Raw genomic sequence first — 20,704 nt, forward strand, 5'->3', positions numbered from 1 at the left:
TTCTTTTTTATAGCCTGGTGCTACAAATTGAGTCTTTATTAAGACTCTTTTAAGTCTCAAAACAAAACCGAAAAGATCCTGAGTCCTCTGTCCTCCCAGCAACGTTTAGCTAATTTTATAATCTTTTACCACCTTCTTGTCTTCAGAATATCTCACTTGATGCTGAGGCATCTTCCTGGTAAATATAAAACAATGGTTCTGAACTGTTGACTGCACAGGGTGCTTAAATACGAATACTAATAAACAAGCTTCACCACAGTCTTAGCTGTCCTCAAGTGGGACTTGGTGCTAGGGGGATTCAAAAGTTCCTTCAGCTGATTCTAATGTGCAGCCAGGGATGGGAACCACAGGTGTATGTGGTGGTTGTTAAGTAGCTTCTATGGGTCAGGCTCTAGGGCAGTTATACAGATGAAAACACTGGACCATGCAGTAGAAAAGCTAATTAGGGCAACAAACTGGCAAAATGTGACAACAGAGTGTAAGTGCTTTTATTCTGTAATTTGACAAACAATAACAGAGCACTTAACAAGTGCCAGAGCTGGATTGCTCCAGGTTTGCTTCACGTCCTGTGGGCTACCTGCAAAGACCAGGGAAACTTCACAGAAGAGGCCGCAGCCAAGCAGGGATTTGGAGCTATCTTTTTTCCAAGGTCTTCATCAAGTAAGGTAGAGAGGGCAGGCATGACTGCAGAGGGAACAGTGTGTGCTGGGCACAGAGGAGTGTGTGGGGCTGGGAGAAGCTGGAGATGAGATAATGGTTGGGTGCAGATGTAGCCTTAGAGATAGACTAAGGAGTGTAGAATTGGTTCAGAATGCTTTTAAATGACCCTAAAAGTTTTTAAGCTGGAACTAATGGGGTAAGAGTACAAAATATTTGTATTTAAAACAATGCAGACTTTTCATCCACACCTATAGCTTGAATTTGCTAGCCTATTTAAAACTAATGGTTTGACTGATCATCCCTCACCCCCTTTGCCCTTGACTGACATAACCAGACACTGTGACCTTGAGGGGATACAGTTTCCAGTCCCAGTGGCAGGTGGAAAGGATAGTGGAGACCATTGTTTTTCTAAGTGACTAATTGAATGTAAATAGACTTCATCCTGAGCTTTGGCCTGGACAGATCAGCTCAGGGTCTCTGCCTGCTGCCTCCCTTACTCAGTTTCTTTCATAAGGTTTTGTTAGTGCATCTGTGGATATGATCCCTCTTATCAGAGTGTTTGTGTGACTTGCTTCAGAGCAAGTAAACAAACCCAAAAGATCAAGCCCTCCAGTTCCCTTCAGCTCCTGAAGCTATTCTGCATTCTTTTTTACTCTTACTCAGGATTCAAGGACAAATAGGTCAGACCATGGAATCATCTCAGTATACTAGGGACTATAAACTTCTGGCTAAGAAGCTCACAAAAGAAACATTACTTTCCAGTTGGGAAAGATGAGGATTCAGCCTAGGCCAGTAGTTGTCAAATCAGGGATCATAAGCTTCAAGCCAAGTCATGGGCTAAAAATGTAGATTTGGGAGACTCACTGTAGACCTACTGAATCAGAATCTGGGGTTGGGCCAAAGAATCTGTGTTTTAAGCACTCATTCCCAGATCATTCTGATGTTGCTGATCTGTGGGCCACACTGAGCAGGTCTGGTCAGTGGCGCCCACTGGCAGCTCTTTTGGGGAAGGGAGGAGGACTCATCAGATGGGCCCCTGGATTCATAATCCTTCAGTCCAGTCAGCTTGCAAATTTTGCACCGTGCTTGGTTTTCAAGTTATTTCTAGGTTAACATCTTAATTGAGCTGTTCAGCTCAGCTGAGGCTTTGAGATACTATAGATAAAGAGAGGTTTAGAGGAAGCATGAAGTATGTATCTCTGGCTGTGACTCTGTTATCCTTTCCAGTCCCACTTATCTGAAGAGCCAGAATTTCTCAAAGGACAAGTAACCTTAGAGGGGAGTATCATTGGGAAAGCAACACAGTCCCTTTCCTTGCCATGCCCGGCTAGAGAACTATATTAAGAAAAGAACCTAAAAAAACAAACAAACAAAAAAAAAAAAACACATCAATTTGTTGGGTAAAGATACTTCCATCTTCTGTGTTTGCCAGCTCCTGGAGTTACAGGAGCACAAGTTTAGGCAAATGAGACCCTTTTCTGTCTAAGGTGTCTGTTCAGGTCTTGATGCACTAGAAATCCATCTGGCTAACTCATTAGTGATAACAAGTGTTAGATGCTCATAAATCTCCCACGATTCATTGGCTGAAGACATCTTAAATGTGGACTTTTGGCTTTAATTGTCTTTGGTTGCTTCTTTAGCATACTTTAGTTTGTACTGATTTGGGGTTTTGAAACTTGTTTTTAATTAAGACATGGTTTATTTTTATTGCTTGAGATAAAATGCAGGCTGGGAGGCTCAAATCTAAGTTACAAAATAAAAGTACATCTGGGCAGACCACGGGGAAAAAACAAAAACAGAACATAAAGGCTTAAGTGTGTGCCAGGATTCTTAGATTTACTTAGTAATTTCTTGGAGAATAAAAATCCCAGCACCTGCATTATAAAAAAAAGCATACCTTATAAATGTCCTTCTCTTTGAAATACCTAAATGAAGTAGACTGAATTATAAACTAATGGCTTGTAAAAATTCACCTTGAGCCGGCTACTGAAGATACTAAATAAAAGAGGTAGAGAGAGGCTATGAGGAAACCCAACCTGCTGTTTGTTTGTTTTATCAGTAATGTAACTCAAAAGTAGCCAAGCCGAGAGCTTTCCCTGTGTTTTGTTTCCCCAAGCTGAGCCTGTGAATGCCAAGATTTAATCTAAAGAGGTTTGTGTTTTAAAAACTAACAACCAAGTAATAAAACACCTATAAAAGGGATTTATAATGGAACCGGTGACAGTTTTGAGTGTAGTATTACAACTCTTCTGCTCCCCCTCTCCCCTCTTCTGTCCTTTCATCCAACTCTGCACCCTTTGTCTTGGCTCTTTCTCACCTTGCTGCCAAGAAGCATGTAAGTAGGGGCAGCTCACACCCTAGAGAAGCAAACCATCTTAAAAAAGTGAAGTGTGTTTTAGCTCTGCAATCGATGACTGCGCTGTGCTGCTGCTTTTGTTTGTTTGAGAGAAGTTGCTCTAACAAAGTACCTACCTAGCTTGCACAGTGGTTGCTAATGCGGAGCTGAAGATGCTGCTGCTGCAGGGTCACTGCCATGAGGATGCTAGAGTCAACGAGGGCAGGAAGCCGGGGACTCCTCTCCCTGGTACCTTGTGTCACCCTGCCAGGGCCCAAGACCGCCCTGGGGCAGACTTGACTCAACAGGTGGCTTTCCACCTAGGCCACCATGCCTGAAACTTGGTTCTTTTACAAAGTCATAGTTCTCCTCCCCCTCACGAAGAAATGGCGCCTCGGAAGGGAAACTTCGTACTCAAACTCTCTAGGAGCCATTTCTCAAGGCTACTTTTACTATTTTCTGAAGTCTCCCCTGTCAGCATCCCACCGGTCTCCGGGAAGAACGAGGGTCTCTCTTCAGAGTCTGGACGGCGCTGGGAGGCATGTGGGCAGCGTCAAAGTGGCCTCGCCTGGGCGGCCAGATGAGCCCCCAGCCTCCCTCTTGTGGGCCTCAGGAACTCGGGGGGCCCAGGGGAAGCCTGGAAAACCGAACTTCGCCATCAGCCTTCCTTCGAGCGCTGGCTAGAAGAGAGGGGGAAGGGCCCCCCCAGCCGCCTCCCCACCCCCGCCCCTAGCCCCTCTGCCACCCGGCTGCATCGCCCAAGAAAGCACTGAGAACGCAGCTCAGAGCTCTCCAGCTCCTCGCAGACCGGGAGAGGGCATCTTGAGGGGCAGCTTCCCCCTCCAGCGGCGTCTGACATCCCCACTCCCACCCAAGGATGCCGCCGCCGTGCCCTGTCCGCAGTCGCTGAATGTCACTGCTCCCTCTTCCTCCTGATCAGGGTAGACACAGCTCCCGAAGCATCCCCCACCCCAAAACTGCCGCGACCGCCCAGGGTACAAGGCCCCGCGGAGGACGAAGTTTGGGGCCCACGGCGGCGGGGGGTGGGGGGGCGCTTTGGCGAGGACCGCACCTCTCAAGTCCCAGCCCTGGCGGGCACACTCCCCGCCCCAAACGGCCCAGGCGTCCCCATCCTCCCGCGGACACCGGCATCCCCGCCCTCCCCCGAGGGCGGCAAGCGGAGCCCCCCCAGGGCGGAGGCAGGTACCCCCGGGGCGGGGACTGGGGCGGGCGGGGTCCAGGCTGCGCCCCCGGCCGGGCCGGGCGGGCTAGCTGGCGGCGCGGGGGGAGCGGGGCTGGGCGGCGCTGCCTCGGGCTCTGTGCGCTGCAGCCCGGAGCCGAGGAGGAGGAGGAGGCGGAGGAGGAGAAGGAGGCGGCGGCGGTGGGTCCCGGGCGGGGGGAGCGCGGCGCTGCGGACCCGGGCGGCTGGCAAAGGACGAGGCGGAGGCTGAGGAAGGCAGCGGGGAGACCCGGGCTGCAGCAACAAAGGGCAGCAAGCGATTGGCCGGGCTGCAGGCGAGGTTAGCCCGGGACCGGGGTGGCTGGAGGCAGCGGCGAACGGTGCACGTGCTTGCAGACACGGGCGAGTGTGGAGCCGGGGGGTGCACGCCCGGCGGGTAAGGGCTTGCTCCCCCTCGGCACGGGATGGCGAGGAGGCTGCAGCGACATCATACTGCTTGCACCCGGCCTCGGCTTGCAGGGTAGGGGTGCGTGGGGGGTAAGGATGCGAGCCAGGGGGCGGGCGAGTAGTCGCCCGGGACAGGACGGGAGAAGGTGGAGGAGGGGGCGGGATGGAACGCTCCAGGCGGCGCGCCCGTCCGCGCGCTCCACCGCAGGAGCTGGCGACTGAGAACCTCGAATTTTAACTTCGCGTGCCCGCCCGCGCGCGCCCGCCCGCGCCCACCCCTAAATCCTGCGGCCGCCGCCAGCGATCAGCTCTCACACAAACTTTAGCTGCGGGCTAGGGGGTTTGGGGTTGAGTGGGGGAGGGGGAAGGGAAAAGGCCCTCTGATTGACGTCGTCTGCAGCCAATAAGGCCAAGTACCTCTCCTACGAGTAGACCCAATCCTTTTCTAGAGGTAGAGGGGGCGGGTAGGTGGAAGTAGAGGTGGCGCGGTGTCTGGGCGAGAGAAAAAAGGCTGGACCAATAGGTGCCCAGAAGAGGCGGGCCAGGCGGTCTGTTGATTGGTACTGGCAGTGGGCCCTCCCCCGGGGTGGTACCGGAGGGGGGGCTGATGGGTCGAGGGGTGTGCCTATGCGGAGGCGAGATGACCGGCAGGATCCTGCCCCAATGGGCTGCAGAGTGGTTAGTGTGTGGGTGACGGACAGACTCCTAGGCCAACGGGTGGCCCTAAGTGTCTGCGGTCTAGTCCAATGGAGCAGCGCTGGGGCGGGACCGTGGCTCGGGTTTAATGAGACTCCATTGGGCTGTAATCAGTGTCATGTCGGATTCATGTCAACGACAACAACAGGGGGACACAAAATGGCGGCGGCTTAGCTCCTACCCCTGGCGGCGGCGGCAGCGGTGGCGGAGGCGGCGGCACCTCCTCCAGGCGGCAGCCGCGGCTTTTTTCTCAGGCAGCGGCAGCGCCCCCGGCAGGCGCTGTGGCGGTGGCGCGCGGCCAGGTCTGTCACCCACCCCGCGCGTTCCCAGGGGGAGGAGACTAGGCGGGAGGGGGGCGGGAGGGGGAAATAGGGGGCTTGTGACGCCCCTCCCACAGGCCTCTGCGCGAGGGTCACCGCGGGGCCGCTCGGGGTCAGGCTGCCCCTGAGCGTGACGGTAGGGGGCGGGGGAAAGGGGAGGAGGGACAGGCCCCGCCCCTCAGCGGGACCTCCAGGGCAGGGGGCGGGGCTCGAGGGTAGAGGGGCGGAGCGATATCGAGATGGGGGCGGGGTTCGGGTGGTCGGAAGGCTAGGGCTCGTAGGGGTTTTCTGAGTGGGAGGGACCTACTAGGAACGGTAGGGGGCCAGTGAGTGTCTGGGAAGAACACTCCCAAGGAGGGGGTGGGTGTGAGGGGAAACGAGGTGTGCAAGCAGGTGCAGCAGGGAGGGTGAGGAGAGGGCAGGATGGGGAGATGTAGAGGGAGGACCGAGGGGCAAGTGAAACGGTGCAGAAGGCTGAACTTGTAGATATCGGGGGAGGGGGGCAGAGTAAGAATGGATTTGGGTGTGGTGGATATGGAGTAATGCTGAGAAAGCGGTGCAGAGTAGATGCTGGTTTGGAGGAAGTATTTGAGGAAACGGGGGTCAGGTGCATTTACAATGGGGGGAAGGAGGTATATGGGTGAATCGGCATGCTAGAATAGAAAGATTTGTTAGCTTTGGGGTATAGAAGCTTGGAAAAAACATGGAGGGATGGGAAACGGATATTCTTTGGAGAGTTTCTGGAAGACAGAAGAGCAAACTTAAATGCCAAGGGAGCCTACTTAGAATTTAGATATATTCTAAATTATTACGTATATTTTGCCCCGAGGTGACCCTTGCGCAAAATATATCTAACAGAAAGTCTGTTAGGAGTCAGGAGGTTCAGGAGGTGGGAAAAGGTGACAGGTGTGAAGAAAGGTACGTGGGATTGGGCGAATGTGATTTGGATTGAATCGGGAGGGTAGATGGGCAAAGAAAGATGTTAGTGTGGGAGACAGGGTTGTTAGAGGCTTCCCAAGTGGCTCAGTGGTAAAGAATTCACCTGTCAATGCAGGAGGGTAGGGGACAGGTTTAATCCCTGGGTCCAAAAGATCCCTTGGAGTAGGAAATGGCATCCCACTCCGGTATTCTTGCCTGGAAGGGAAATTCCATGAACAGAGGAGCTGGTGGCCTACAACCCATGGGTACGCAACTTGGCACACACTTTGGATTTCTTGGGTGTAATTTGTGCCGGAGTCAGCAAAGGGGGAACTGGATGTCTGTCTCAGAAAGAGACTCCTTGTGTTTGCATATTTTTGAATTTGTAAGTACTTTGGTCTGAATTGAGTGCAGGGAGTGGTAGGAGACAAAGGGCAAAGGCAGAGGAGGGGCTAGATTACAAATGCAGAAAATAGGAAAAGAGAACCCGTGAACCAAGATTTGGGTGGAGGTACCTGGAAATTCAAAGTAAAGAGCATATGAAGACCTGTCGATATATGGACAGGAGGTGGGAGTAGCTAATGGGAATAACTTACACCGAGATAGTGTTCCAGTTCTGTGGTACTCCAAAAAAGGTGTGTGTGTGTGTGTGTGTGTTTTGTATGACTGTGAGTAAAGTACATTGATTTTCTGGGGTAATCTTGAAGTAAAACACTCCATTCTTTTATTCATAAATTCTTCACACATTTATCAAAATGAATTTGGGCAGGATTTTTTTTTTTTTTTTTCAAAAGAAAAGGATAGTGCATTTTTCAATAAAGGATAAGATTCTTACCTGAGAACTTGAACTTAGGGTCAAAGATTGAGATGGTGATGGTTAAAAAGAGAAGATAAAGACACAAGGAGGGTTTACCATTAAAGGAGGAACTTAGGAGACTGACTGGCTGGTGGTGATGACATGGTCAGTTGAAATTTTGCCTACTAGTCAAGCCCAGGCCTCTTGAGTAGAGTGAATGTTATGTCTTAGCTGTTACACCAGATGTTTATCTCTCACACTACTTGTGCAGATAAGGTGGGAACTGTCAGATATAAGGCATCAGGGGAGGGGAAAGTAAAATAAGGTGAATATTGGAAGGTAGTTGAGGAAGTTGGATAAATAAAGCACTTCAGAAACTTTCATGGACTGTTGAATACCAGTCAGAAGAAGACTTAGCCAACGATAACGGTTTTTTAAATGCCAGAGTTCCTAACAAGTGACTTTTCATCTCTTAGTTCTCTGTACAATAGTTTCAGTGTTCTTGTATACAGATCCCTGTATTTGTATCAAGTGAGAGAAAAGGAATTGTTTTATGAAAGCAGGTATGTGTGAGCTACAGTGATCAGTCTTCGCATGTAGAATAGTAAATGACTAGTGAATGGGAGAAGTGTGAGCAACGGAGATTTCTTCCTTGTAGCGCTTTAATTTGCTTTTCCAGAATGCTGTTAAGCAGCTTTTCATGGGACTCCCATAATCTTCCACAATTTTTCTATCATTAGTTTCACTCTTTTTTTTTTTTTGAAATGTCCAAGTAGCCATTTTTAAAATAATTCTATTTATTTTTATTTTTGGCTGCTCGTGGGTTTTCTCTAGCTTGTGGTTAATGGTGGCTTTTGTACATGGGCTTCTCATTACAGGTAACTTCTCTTGTTGCAGAGCACAGACTGTAGGCTGCAGGGACTCAGTGGTTGTGGCTCCCGGGCTCCAGAGCACAGAGTTCAATAGTTGCGGCATGTGAGCGTAGTTGCTCCCCAGCATGTGGGATCTGCCAGGACCAGGGACCGAACCTGTATTTCCTGCATTGGCAGGCAGGTTCTCTACCACTACTAGGAGCCACCAGGGAAGCCTCATCAGTTCCACTCTTGCTGGATATTTGAGTTGTTTCTAGGGTGGGGAAGTTGTGAACCAAGCTGCCAATGTTCCCGTACTCATCACCTGGTAGGCAGGTGCACGGTCTCCGACTGAGGTGTCCACCTGGGGATGGAGCTGCTGCTTCGTAGGCAGCATGATTGTTAATGCTGCTTATACCTGTTGTCCCGGTGTTAGCTGTACAGTGCTCAGTCGTGTCCTACTCTGTGACCCCAGGCTCCTCTAAGAATACTGGAGTGGGTTGCCATTTCCTCCTCCAGGAATAACACCTTTAATTCTCAGAAGTGTCTGAATTTGGATGATGATCTGTATGGTTGCCCTAGTCATGGGGTATACTTGTCTGCAACTTCTCTAGGTACCAGTTCGACTGTTTTCCAGAGTTGTACCAGGTTATACTCCCCCCGGTATATCTGTGTATCTATATCTGAGTTCCCCGGCTGCTTATTCTCACCAACTTGACTTAGTCTTGTTAGTTTTTCAGCTCAGCCAATCTGGTACACTTTGACTTTACCTTATTAGTAAGGAGGAGTTTTTCGTTTGTTTATTGGCTACTTGGATTTCCTCATTTGTAAAGTTCCTGGTCAAGTCTGTCCCTGCGCCTCTCCCCTCTTTTGTAAATTGGTCCTTGTGTCTTTTTATAGCTATTTAGTAGTTCTTACTCTAAGTATGAGACTCTGTCCTTTGTGTGTGTTGCAAATGCCTTCCTTCATTCTCTGGCTTGCCTTTTCACTCTTTGTGGTGTCTTTTAATGAACAGAACTTCTTAATTTTTTTTTTTTTAAACTTCTTAATTTTAATGGAGTCAAATTTAATGGTATTTTCTTTATGGTTAGTGCTTTTTGTGTCTTGTTTTAAGACTTTTCTTGCCCTCAGGTTAAGTAGATATTCTCCTATCAGTTTTATCTTCTAATCTTTACTGACCTTAAAAGGTGTAAAGGAAAATACACTCTTCTTGACCCCATCCTCACCATTTCAAACCTCTTTTTGCTCTTCTTCACTTTTTTCTGTTCTCTGTCTTGAATTTTTCTTGTCTGCAACTGTAACTAAGCCAGGTGCTGACTTTCCCTGTCTCATAGGAGAAAATGGTCATATAGACAGAAGTTCAGCTAGATTAGATTTTACAGGTCTCTAGCTGACTGCATTGCCCTTTTTCCTTTTATGAGCTAGCATTTTATTGTGTTCCTGCTATGTGTCTCCGCCTTGCTACTTTCATATTTGTTATCTCACTTATTCCTCTTTACAGATCTGCAAAACTACATTTTTCTCATTTTTACAGGTGAGAAAACTGAGATGTAGATTGACTCAGTAATGTGCCCTATGTCCCACAGCTTAGGTAGCTGACAAAGTGGGGACTTGATTCCTGAGCTCTCTAGATCCGTCCCTTCATAGCACGTTGCCTTGTTGAATAAGATTTCATGAGCCTGTTTGACAGTATCCAAAACCGATGATAATAACTTTCTTTTTTTCAATATAACATGTTTTACTTTAAGCACATATAGAGATAATTATTGTGAAACTGGGTAAAACTATCAACCTCTCTGTGTGTGTTACAGTAAGTAAAGTTAGTGAGTGAACCTTTAGAGGTCCTTGGGTGGGCAGTAGAGAAATATGTAAGCCCTTGAAATTGTATGCAAATGTATGTATGTACTTGTGTTCCTATTTAAAAATAGATCTGTAATTTCCTTGAGATTCTCAGAGAGCAGCTTTAATTTGTTTTAAGGATATCCTCTTTGAAACTGTCTGTGATAAAGTTAATGCAGAATTCTGAAATGATGTGTATTTCCAAAATAATCTTTTAAAAATTAAGATGTCAGATTTTTTCCCCCAAATACATTGTTTTTGTCTTTGTCATTAAAACCCAACTAAAGCTAACTTGAGGTTAGAATTGAATAGGAATTTTTAAATGTCAGAAAAAAAAGTCACTCTAAATTCAGCTGATTATTTCTTAAGTGAAAGTGCTTAGTTATAATATCATTATTACTAATCAGTGTACCCTGGCTCCAAAGGCCTGATGACTTTGAATGACTTTTCATCTTGTCTCTAAAATCCTGTTTTACAAGAGATCAAATTTCCTGTGAGGTTCCTAACAGTGTGATTAAAGTTTAGAGACTGAAACTGTTGAGCACTTAAATGTAGGGATGACTATGCAAACGGAATTCATAGGCTTCACCAGGAGATTTGGGACGAGTCGCTACTAATTTATGATGATGATGTTGAAACTAATCTTTGCTAGGGATTATGGAAGCCATAATAGTTTATTGATGGTTCAGTTATTGTTTGTTGAAGCAGATTTACACAATTATAGTTTAATGACATAACAAGGATACTGTCAACTAGGAGAGCATGACATGAAAAATTAAACTTCCAATTAATATAATATGTATTAGTTGAAATTATAATTTTCATGGTGATTTAGCCTCTTAGAAATCCTTGGAAAACATTATTAGCTTTTGAATTGAAAACTTTATGTTAATGAGTAGTGAGAAAGAACTTAATATTATTCTAAAAAGATGGGAATTAATTATTCAATTCAGCTAACATTTATGGAATGCCTACTCTGGGCTTGCTGCTGAGTTAAGCTCATAAATATAAGTTGAACAAGATTGATATGTGGGGAGATGAAATACTGATTGCTAAAAAAAAAAGAAATACTGATTGCTTTTGTTTGTTCCTTCAGTCATCTTTCCCTTCAACGTATACTGGATGGATACCATAGCCAGAATTATTCAAACGTTCAACACATGTGTGTGTGTGTGCGTGCGTGTACGTGCACGTGCTTGCATTCCACTCCACCTTGTTGTGTTGCTACTCCTGCACTGGCTTTCTGTTACTTCATCTGTCGTGTTCACATGCCTCAGCCTTGTTTTTGTCACGTCCAGCTTTATTTCTTACTCCTATTCAACACATCCCCTCTCCAGGCATGCACATGGACTCAGTATCCCTCCATTCTGACAGCTCATTCTTGTTTTGTGCCTTCTCCTAGATTTCCCTTCATTCATTCACTGGTGCATTCATTAAACAAATAGGCATAAAACCCCTCTTACGTTCAAGTTGTGGTCCTTGGAAATCTTGGGGTGTGCCAAGATGAATCAAACATAAGTCCTGTTCTTAAGAATTTTGCAGTCTAGTAGTGGAGATGAGGTAAGCAAAATACAGATTAGAAATGCCAAATGATAAGAAAGCTAAAAGTTTCCTGTTAGACAAAGTGATGTAGGGCTTCTGGGGAGGTGTCTGTGGAGAGACTAGGCAGTTAATCTAAGTTCTGCCTTTCAGGGTCCAGTTTAAGTCCCATCTCTCCAAGGGATGTTCTCCCCATCCGCACTACCAAGGAATAGTCTCGGTTGTTTTCAGACTTTGTTCCTTCTGTATTTAGAGGAGCCCTTTCTTTGAAGTGAATATTATAGAGAAGCCCTTTAAATATAGAATAGTTAAGGCAGAGATGCTTTGTTCGGTGCAGGGATTGTGGTGGCCCTAGTGTGTAACCCACAAGGGCACCTGCCAGTGGTTCTGAAAGCCCAGGCACTTTCTCACAAGAGCTCCAAGGAGCCTAGTTTGAAAACCAATAGAGAGACAGGAAAGCGTTTAGCATCTGAATTAAAATCTTTCATGACTTACTGGTCTGAGGTCTTGACAGTCAGAAATCTGTTTTTCTTTTGCAAAATGTGGGCAACAATGCTACCTTACAGGGTGGTTTTGAGGTTTACTTGATAATCTATGTAATTTATGGCTTGCCCGGTGGCTCAGCGGTAAAGAATCCACCTGCCGTGTATGAGCCGCAGGAGACACGGGTTCAGCCCCTGGGTTGGGAAGATCCTTCGGAGGAGGGCATGGCAACCCACTCCAGTATTCTTGCCAGGAGAACCCGCATGGGCAGAGGAGCCTGGCGGACTATAGTCCATGAGGTCTCAGAGTCGGACACAACTGAAGCGACCTGACATGCATCCGCACATGATAATCTTTGTAAAGTGCCTGGCCCACAGTAGGTGTCAGACAGTGGTTGCTATTATTATAGTTTATTGCTCTATTTCTTTAAAAAAAAAAAAATTGGGGTTGAAATTCATATAACATAAAACCATTTTAAAGTGAACAATTCAATGACATTTAGTATAGTCACAGTGTTATGTGACCATGACCTCTATGTAGTTTTCAAAATACTGTCATCACTACAAAATAAAGTCCCTTACCACTTACGCCAGGCTTCCGTGGTGGCTCAGATGATAAAGAATTTGCCTGCAGTGTGGGAGACCTGGGTTTGACACCTGACTGGGAAGATCCCCTGAAGAAGGGAGTGGCTACCCAAATCAGTATTCTTGCCTGGAGAATTCCATGGACAGAGGAGCCTGGCAGGCTATAGTCTATGGGAGTCACAAAGAATCTGACACAACTGAGTGACCTTCACCACTTTTCACTTTTACCCATTAAGCAGTTTCTCCTCACCATCTCCCCCATCCCTGCCCAGGTCCCACCAATCTATGTTCTGTTTCTAGCTTTATCTATTCTAGGAGTTTCTTATTAATGGGATTATATGATATGTAACCTTTTGTGTCTGGCTCCCTTCACAACATATTTTTGAGGTTCATCTGTGTTGTAGCATGTATCACTACTTCACCACTTTTTCTTTTTTTAAAGATTTGTTTAATTTTATTTTTGGCTGTGCTATTTTTCTCCGTTGTTTCACACAGGCTTTCTCTTGTTGCAGTGAGTCGGGGCTACTCTTGGTTGCAGTGCTCAGGCTTCTCATTGCCGTGGCTCCTCTTATTGCAGAGCAGGGGCTCAAGGTGTGTGGGCTTCAGTAGTTGTGGCTCATGGGCTCACCAGTGCAGGTTCAGTAGTTGCCCCTCAGCCTGTAGGATCATCCTAGACAAGGGATTGAACCTATGTCCCCTGCACTGGAAGGCAGACTGTCAACCACTGGATCACCAGGGAAGCCCCCACTGCTTCACTTCTTATTATGATTGAATAATATTCTAGTGTATGGATATGCCATATTTTATTCACCCATTTATCTGTTGATGGACATTGACCTGTTTCTACCTTTTTGGCTGTTGGAAATAGTGCTGTCATGAACATGAGTGTACATGTACTTATCTAAGTCCCTGTTTTCAGTTCCTTGGGGTGTGTATCTGGAAGTGAAATTGTGAGATCATACAGTAATTTTGTTTAATTTTTTTTGAAGAACTACCAAATTGTGCTGAATTGCTTCTTATCCCCACAGTATCTACCATAGGACTGCACACGCAGAACAATATCTCACTAAATTTGCTGGTTTTTCTTTGATAGTGTTTATAACCTCACCTCCTAGTTCACATGCTTTGGGCCTTGAGCATTAATTTTGAGAAGTAATTGCATGCAGGATTTGAAAGTTAACCAGTATTGCTGTGTGGATGATGTCTGATGTCCCAGAAATTTGTTCACTGAGAATGCTGTTTGAGGCAACTGTGCTAGTCGTCTGGGCTGGGTGGTTATAGAAGGAAAGAAGTTAAGTCCTCTTCCCTTAAACAGTCTATATTCTTTTTCAGACGATATTGTTAAGATTTGTGGGTCCATACTCAATTACATAATAGGCTATGAAAAAATCCAGGAGCCTATAAAAGTGGGAGAGCTAAAAATATCTGTTTTGTCAGTAGGACAGAAGAGTAAACTCTACTATTAATCTTTATTTTTTTCTACCACTGCTTTTGGCTCACCCGCAATCTCATGACTCGAGTGTTATGACATTGATTTTGAAACAACACACAGCCTTAGTAAAAGCTTAGAGGAGGCTTCACATATAATTTATGATCCAGGGTATTTTGACTCTTCTTATGCTGACATGAGTATTTCTGAATAGTGTTGATATTTTTATAATACTAATGAAGCCAAAAGCTCAGTGTCGGACGAAGCATTTCTCTAGATTTGTTTAGAATAGTTTGTAATGAATGATGTAAATAGTGTTTTATTAAAAACTATATGATACAACCATGTAATTTACTCATGTTACTTTGTAGTTAAAAATAGTGATTCAAAACCTTAGAAAATAGAGTAATTTAATTTTGATGTAGCATGAGTCCCCAGAATTAATTTGGAATGACTCATTCTTATTTTTGATAGCCTTTTAGTCCAACATTCAGGCTTTTGTAGAAAGAAAATGAAAACAGCATAACGGTTTTTAGGTACTTACAATCGTGTGTGCTGTCTACCTGTGAAACCAATCTCAGGGCTTTGGAAAAGAGAAGCGGTGTTGGATACTTCTGAATCGGGAGGCAGGGGGCGGAGAGCATTTCTAACTGGCTTTTTAATGAATTATGCATTTTTTTTGCCTTAGATTTGTCTTTCTAGTTAAGTATTGCTTAGACTAAAATTAAATTGGTTTTCAATCTATTCTCTTAACACATACCAATTTACAGTGGGGCTAGTGGAATGTCAGAAACAAACCAGCCTAAGATTAAAAAAATGTGCAGTGGATAATATACAAAGTGGATAATATACATGTGTTTAGTTGAGAATTGGCTACAGATAAGAGACTTATGATTTTGTTCCTTTCTTAGCTGTGTGTGTGTGTGTTTTTAACACTGATTCAGCTTGTAGCAAAGAGCTGCTGAGTTACATCTGCTTCTGCCTAATTAACTCGGTTGGTTGGTGTCAGATGAGAGCTGACTGTGAGATTGAATTGAGGAGTGAGGTGTGTGTCTGTGGCTAGGGGAGGGGAGGAGGAGGCGCTCAGGTTGCTTGGTCGTTTTGCGCAGCGTCAAAGTGTGGCCATCCCCAGTGTTGTCTCACGTTTATTTTCTGCCTCCCTGGTGGCTCAATGGGCAAAGGATCTGCCTGCGATGCAAGAGACCGCCTGCAGCGCGGAAGGCTCGGTTTTGATCCCTGGGTTGGGAGGATCCCCTGGAGAAGGAAGTGGCAGTCCACTCCAGTATTCCTGCCTAGAGAATTCCGTGGACAGAGAAGCCTGGCGGGCTGCGGTCCATGGGTCTGCAAGAGTCAGACACAGCTTAATAACTAACCACCACCACCCTGAAATGTGTCCTGTGCTGGCATATTGTGGAAACTGGTGCATCTTTCTCTTAGTTGCAGCTATTGGCCATATCTTGATAGTTCAGTCAGTACTTAGATACCAGATGACCCTTGGGATAAATAGCGAATGTTGCCTGGGAAAGTTAATATTGACCTTCAAACAATGTTTGACCTTTTTTTTTCCCCCATCCAGACAGAATGTTATACCTGCCTGACTACTTGAGTAATAGCGAGTTGTTTGGTTTTTTTTAAAAGATGAAATTCTTTCTTTGTCTCTATCGCAAACCTCATTTTTTAAAATTTGGAGGACAGGTCTAGCCTTGAGGAAGCCTGGAAGTTTACTTCCTGAGGTACCTGTTGTGGGGCTTCTTGTCAAAGAGAGCTAACTTACCACTAAATAGAGTGTACCAATAAACTCACCGTGTCTGTTTGGGTTGAGTAGCGTGGAGATCCAGAGATGGTTGCTAAATTTAAGGGGTGTCCTAATGCCCGAACTAACATTTACATTTTTTTCCTTTGGCAGATTTGCCTGACGATCTGGACAATCTTCTTTTTTGTCACGGACTGTTAAAACACTTGGAGTTCCAATTCTGGTATTTTCCCTTTTTTGAAATTGTATTTTTCAGATGTAAAAATGTCAGTCTCGTTGAAATGTGTTGGTCATGGAGATGAACAGTTCTTTTGATTGTGGGTTAGGATTATGGTAATAGCTTGTCATGAAGGTGTATTTTGAGTATTAGTTATGAAATGTATTTTGTTTTAATGTATGTTCATTGGCCTGTGTAACCAAAATGCCCGAAAGCAACTTTGCAATATTAGGTACTTTTCTGTGACCTCTTTTCCTGCTTCCTGCAGTTGTATTTTGTGCAATCAAATTAAATTAGTTGATTCATCCTGAATAAATGATGAAAGATGAAATAATTACTTGGACACGGTAAAATGTCTTCTAATGAAATTTTGCCCCGAACCATTTTATTTTGGAAAGATCAGCTTCCTGTTCTAAACTTACTAAAGCAGAATGATTCCTGTGTTCTGTCCTGAAAGTGGTTGCACGATGAAAGCCAATGATTTCATTCTTAAACACACTGTGTTCCAAGTCTAACATTTTTGTCAATGATTTATGTAATGCCACAAAGGGGAGTGCTTATTAGATTTGCAGATGACATAGATGACAGAATCAAGATTCAAAACAATTTTTAACAAGTTGGAAGATAGACTCAAACCAATAAGATGAACTGTGATAGGTTTAAAAATCTGGGCATTTATTAAATTTGTACAGGGTAGAGAATGAAAATCCTTAGCTTAACAGTTTTTTTGAAAGAATATCTGACATTTTTAGTTGGACTATATGCTTGGCATGAGCCAGTTGTGTGGCAGGGCTGGTAAGAAAGTTTATGTAACCCTGGGTTGCATTTATAATTGGATAATGCCTGGCCTGCCAGATTTTAAGATGAGCATTAGCCAGACTAATGAGTGAGCATGAGAAGGAGGTGCTTGGAAACCTGTAATGTGTGGGCATGTTAAGGAATTGGGATATGAGTGGTCCAAGGTGGGACTGGAGGTAGAATGGGGTTTGATTGTAGTGGTTTTCAAAAGATACTTGTTTTCAAATATATGAAGGCTCATTGTGTTTTCAAATATAAGAAGGAGCTGTAGTATTAAAGAATTTCTTGAGTTTGTTCCAGGGGAACTAGAACTAGTGGGTGGAAGTTATGGGAAGAAAGATTTTGGCTCCTGTGAGCAAGAAATATATTACAGTTAGAGCTGTCCAACAGTGGCATGAGCTGTTTTAAGAAGTGACAAACTCTCAATCACTGAAAGTATTTTGAGACTTTATGGCCCATCTTTTGACGAATTGAACAAGGGGTCTTTTACTGTTTTAACTAGAAGTTGGATTGGATGACCTCAAAGATCTCTTTAGTCCCAAGTTTCTAAATCTGAATGGAGAAAAATAGAGTGAAACTATAGTATACTAATTGCAAAAAGGACAAATCCTTTTTGAAACTATCACTTTTCAAGCTGACTGAGCTGGTATAGTTCAGTGGTCCAGTTGTTTTTTAGTAACAGAATCTTTGAAAGCAAATGTTAAATTCTTCAGTGTATCGGCTTAAATTTTTGGGAAAAACATTATTTTACTGTTTTTTAAATGTTTATTTTATTTATTTCATTTTTATTTTATTTTAATTGTTTTACCAACTCTTTGCAACCCCATGGACTATACAGTCCATGGAATTCTCCAGGCCACTGGAGTGGGTAACCTTTCCCTTCTCCAGGGGATCTTCGTAACCTAGGGATCAAACCCAGGTCGTCCACATTACAGGTGGAGTCTTTACCAGCTGAGCCACAAGGGAAGCTCATTTTACCCTTTGAGGTACATTAAATGTAAATAAACAATCAGAGATAACTTTATAATTTTACGAGCCGTTTTTGAGAGAATGTAGGCATTGTATTAAGTGGAAATGATGATAGCTGTTCTGTGCTGCGTATTAGATAATGTGTTCACTTAATTCTCTCAACAGTCCTGGAAGGATATACTATTATTGCTCTACAGGTAAAGTGACAGAAACTTAAGTCATTTTCCCAGGGTTTCTCTGCTTGACGTGGGTAGGGCCAGCATGTGGACTACTAGTCTTAATTGCAGAGGAAGAACTAGCTGGAACAAGCAGTTGAGGCTCAGGTGAAGGCAGAACTGACTTAGGTGTAGAAGAAAGGCTTGTGAGCTTGGAGTCTTCCACTGACTATTACCCTGTGTTCCACCTTTCCCCAAGCCTCAGTTTACCCATAGAGTCATCCTGCAGATTACAAGTTATATGTGAGCACACTCTGAAAACTTCAAAGTGAAAAAGAGTTTTAAGATGTGGATTTTATCTGTGAAGAGCAAGAGTAGAGCCCAGATCTGACTCAACTCCCAGGCCAGGGTGCTTTGGCCGGTGCTCTTGGCAGGTGTTCTCAATACTAGATGGGAGATCTAGGGGATTTTTGTGTATATCAGGAGGTTCTCAGAAAGCAGTATCAGTGTCTACCTGGAATAGGATGTGTACAAATCTTGCTCAAATTGAGCTGTTTCATGAGCTAAGCGGGTAGAGACACCTAGAGGGCTCCATTATTCAAAAGGTGATGGGTTATGTTACCACATTAGTTTCAGTTTCCTTCCAACCTGTGGGTGAGAGCTTTACAGAACCTCTTCAAAGGGCCTGGAAACATGGTTCTGTAGCAGAGGCTCAGTGGGAAATTTTCTTATGTGTGAGACTTGAGAAATACCTAGAATGTTTAGCTGAAATAGAAAAGTCAGGACTATTGCTCTTCTTTTTTTAAGTTTAAGATTCTTTTTATGTTTAATGTACTCTCGTCAGAGTTTTTTCCTTTTTAAAAAAAAAAATTTATTTATTTGGCTGTGCTGGGTCTTAGCTGTGGCCTTTGGGATCTTTAGTTGCAGCATGTGGTATCTAGTTCGCTGACCAGGCATCAAACCCAGGACTCCTGCATTGGGAGCATGGAGTCTTAGCCACTGGACCACCAGGGAGATCCCCTCCATCAAATTTTTTGCACCATAGATTTATTTTGGTGTTGACTTTATGTTTATGATAGATACATATCTTGAACCACTAACATATAATTTTATTAATTTCAATGAAGGTTATCCATTAAATAAATATTGATAACTTAGATATGATCTCTTAAATGCCCCATAAACTACTCATATAAATAACAAATGAAAAATCCTAAGAGAAATTCCTTTTCAGACTGTGACCCAGTTTCTGGCTGGAAAATATAATCATTGTGGCTTTGTTATATAATACCTGCTTGTCATTATTTCTGTGGTCATTTTGCATTTGAAAAAGAGTCTTTTACTCTATTTTTAGAAGTTTGATTATTAAGAGATTTCCCTCTTTTTTTTATCTTTTAAGGTCTTGATTTCCTGGTTAAAGATGTTCTTCACTCGAATGCAGTTTTTCCTGTTGGTCAAATAAGACAACTATCAACTTTGCCTGTTCATCCTCTTTTTAATCTCTAAAGGATGGATATTTGTGAGATGTTGCTTAATATGGTCTGGGATAGTCTGCCCATTTGTTGAATTGTAAGTGACTTAATGTGCAAGTTCTGTTAAATACAAGGAGAACCTCTATGGGTAACTTTTGTATTGAAGAAGTCATTTGTCAACCATGGTAAAACTTGCAAACCCACTTTATACAGAGTGGATTCTTGAAGCTATACAGAAAATAAAAAAGCAAAAGCAAAGGCCCTCTGAAGAGAGAATCTGCCATGCCGTCAGCACTTCCCATGGGTTGGATAAGAAGACAGTCTCTGAACAGCTGGAACTCAGCGTTCAGGATGGCTCAGTTCTCAAAGTCACCAACAAAGGCCTTGCCTCCTATAAGGACCCAGACAATCCTGGGCGCTTTTCATCAGTTAAACCAGGCACTTTTCCTAAGTCAACCAAGGGGTCTAGAGGATCATGCAATGATCTGCGCAACGTGGATTGGAATAAACTTCTAAGGAGAGCAATTGAAGGACTGGAGGAGCCAAATGGCTCCTCCCTGAAGAACATTGAGAAGTATCTCAGAAGTCAAAGTGATCTCACAAGCACCACCACCAACCCAGCCTTTCAGCAGCGGCTGCGACTGGGGGCCAAACGCGCAGTGAACAATGGGAGGTTACTGAAAGACGGACCGCAGTACAGGGTCAATTACGGAGGCTTAGATGGCAAAGGGGCTCCCAAGTACCCCAGTGCTTTCCCATCTTCGCTGCCACCTGTCAGCCTTCTACCCCATGAGAAAGATCAGGTGAGTGCAGACAGAAATGTCAGTACTTTCTAAATGTCGTCCATTTGACTTGCACGGTTTCAGTTAAGTTTTACACAGACGCAAGTTCTGGGTTAAGTGTGATAAAATCAAATGTTTTGCTCTGAGCAGTCTTTTATATTTTAAGATATATATATTATTTTACAATATAAATTGCTCTATATTGTTCTACAACGTATTGAGGGCTTCCTCATTGGTTGACTAAGAATTTAATGTGATGATTATGTGATTTGTTTTTTGAACTCTTAATTGCTAATGTGTGGGTGCTTGAAGGGCCCAGGATAGATAACTTCACTCTTTCCTCAAGGCAAGATCATATATTTATTTCAAAAATCCAAGAAAGGCCATTGCATGCTTTTTTCTTTTTAAATTATTACTTTTTTTTTTAGCTTTATGAGGTATAATTGATTTATTTTCCTCTTTATAGTTGTTTCCGAGAAGA

General features: G+C 44.0%; 1 protein-coding gene across 5 annotated transcripts in view; it reads left to right on the forward strand.

The window, feature by feature from the left end:
- The first annotated feature begins 4,411 nt into the window (after positions 1 to 4,411).
- The window catches only part of KAT6B (lysine acetyltransferase 6B), a 179,975-nt gene continuing 163,682 nt past the window's right edge, over positions 4,412 to 20,704 (forward strand). The window contains exons 1-3 of one of the 5 annotated variants that reach the window (XM_065922667.1): positions 4,412 to 4,515; positions 15,984 to 16,053; positions 19,369 to 20,244. In XM_065922667.1, the coding sequence (XP_065778739.1) occupies positions 19,624 to 20,244 (621 nt within the window). In that variant the 5' untranslated portion in view covers positions 4,412 to 4,515; positions 15,984 to 16,053; positions 19,369 to 19,623. Of the gene's footprint in view, positions 4,516 to 5,319; positions 5,621 to 6,800; positions 6,823 to 15,983; positions 16,054 to 19,368; positions 20,245 to 20,704 lie in introns of those variants that run through there. The other 4 variants (XM_065922666.1, XM_065922669.1, XM_065922670.1 and 1 more) reach the window with 4 other exon arrangements.

Source organism: Muntiacus reevesi, chromosome 2, assembly GCF_963930625.1.
Source record: "Muntiacus reevesi chromosome 2, mMunRee1.1, whole genome shotgun sequence".
Classification (NCBI taxonomy): domain Eukaryota; kingdom Metazoa; phylum Chordata; class Mammalia; order Artiodactyla; family Cervidae; genus Muntiacus; species Muntiacus reevesi.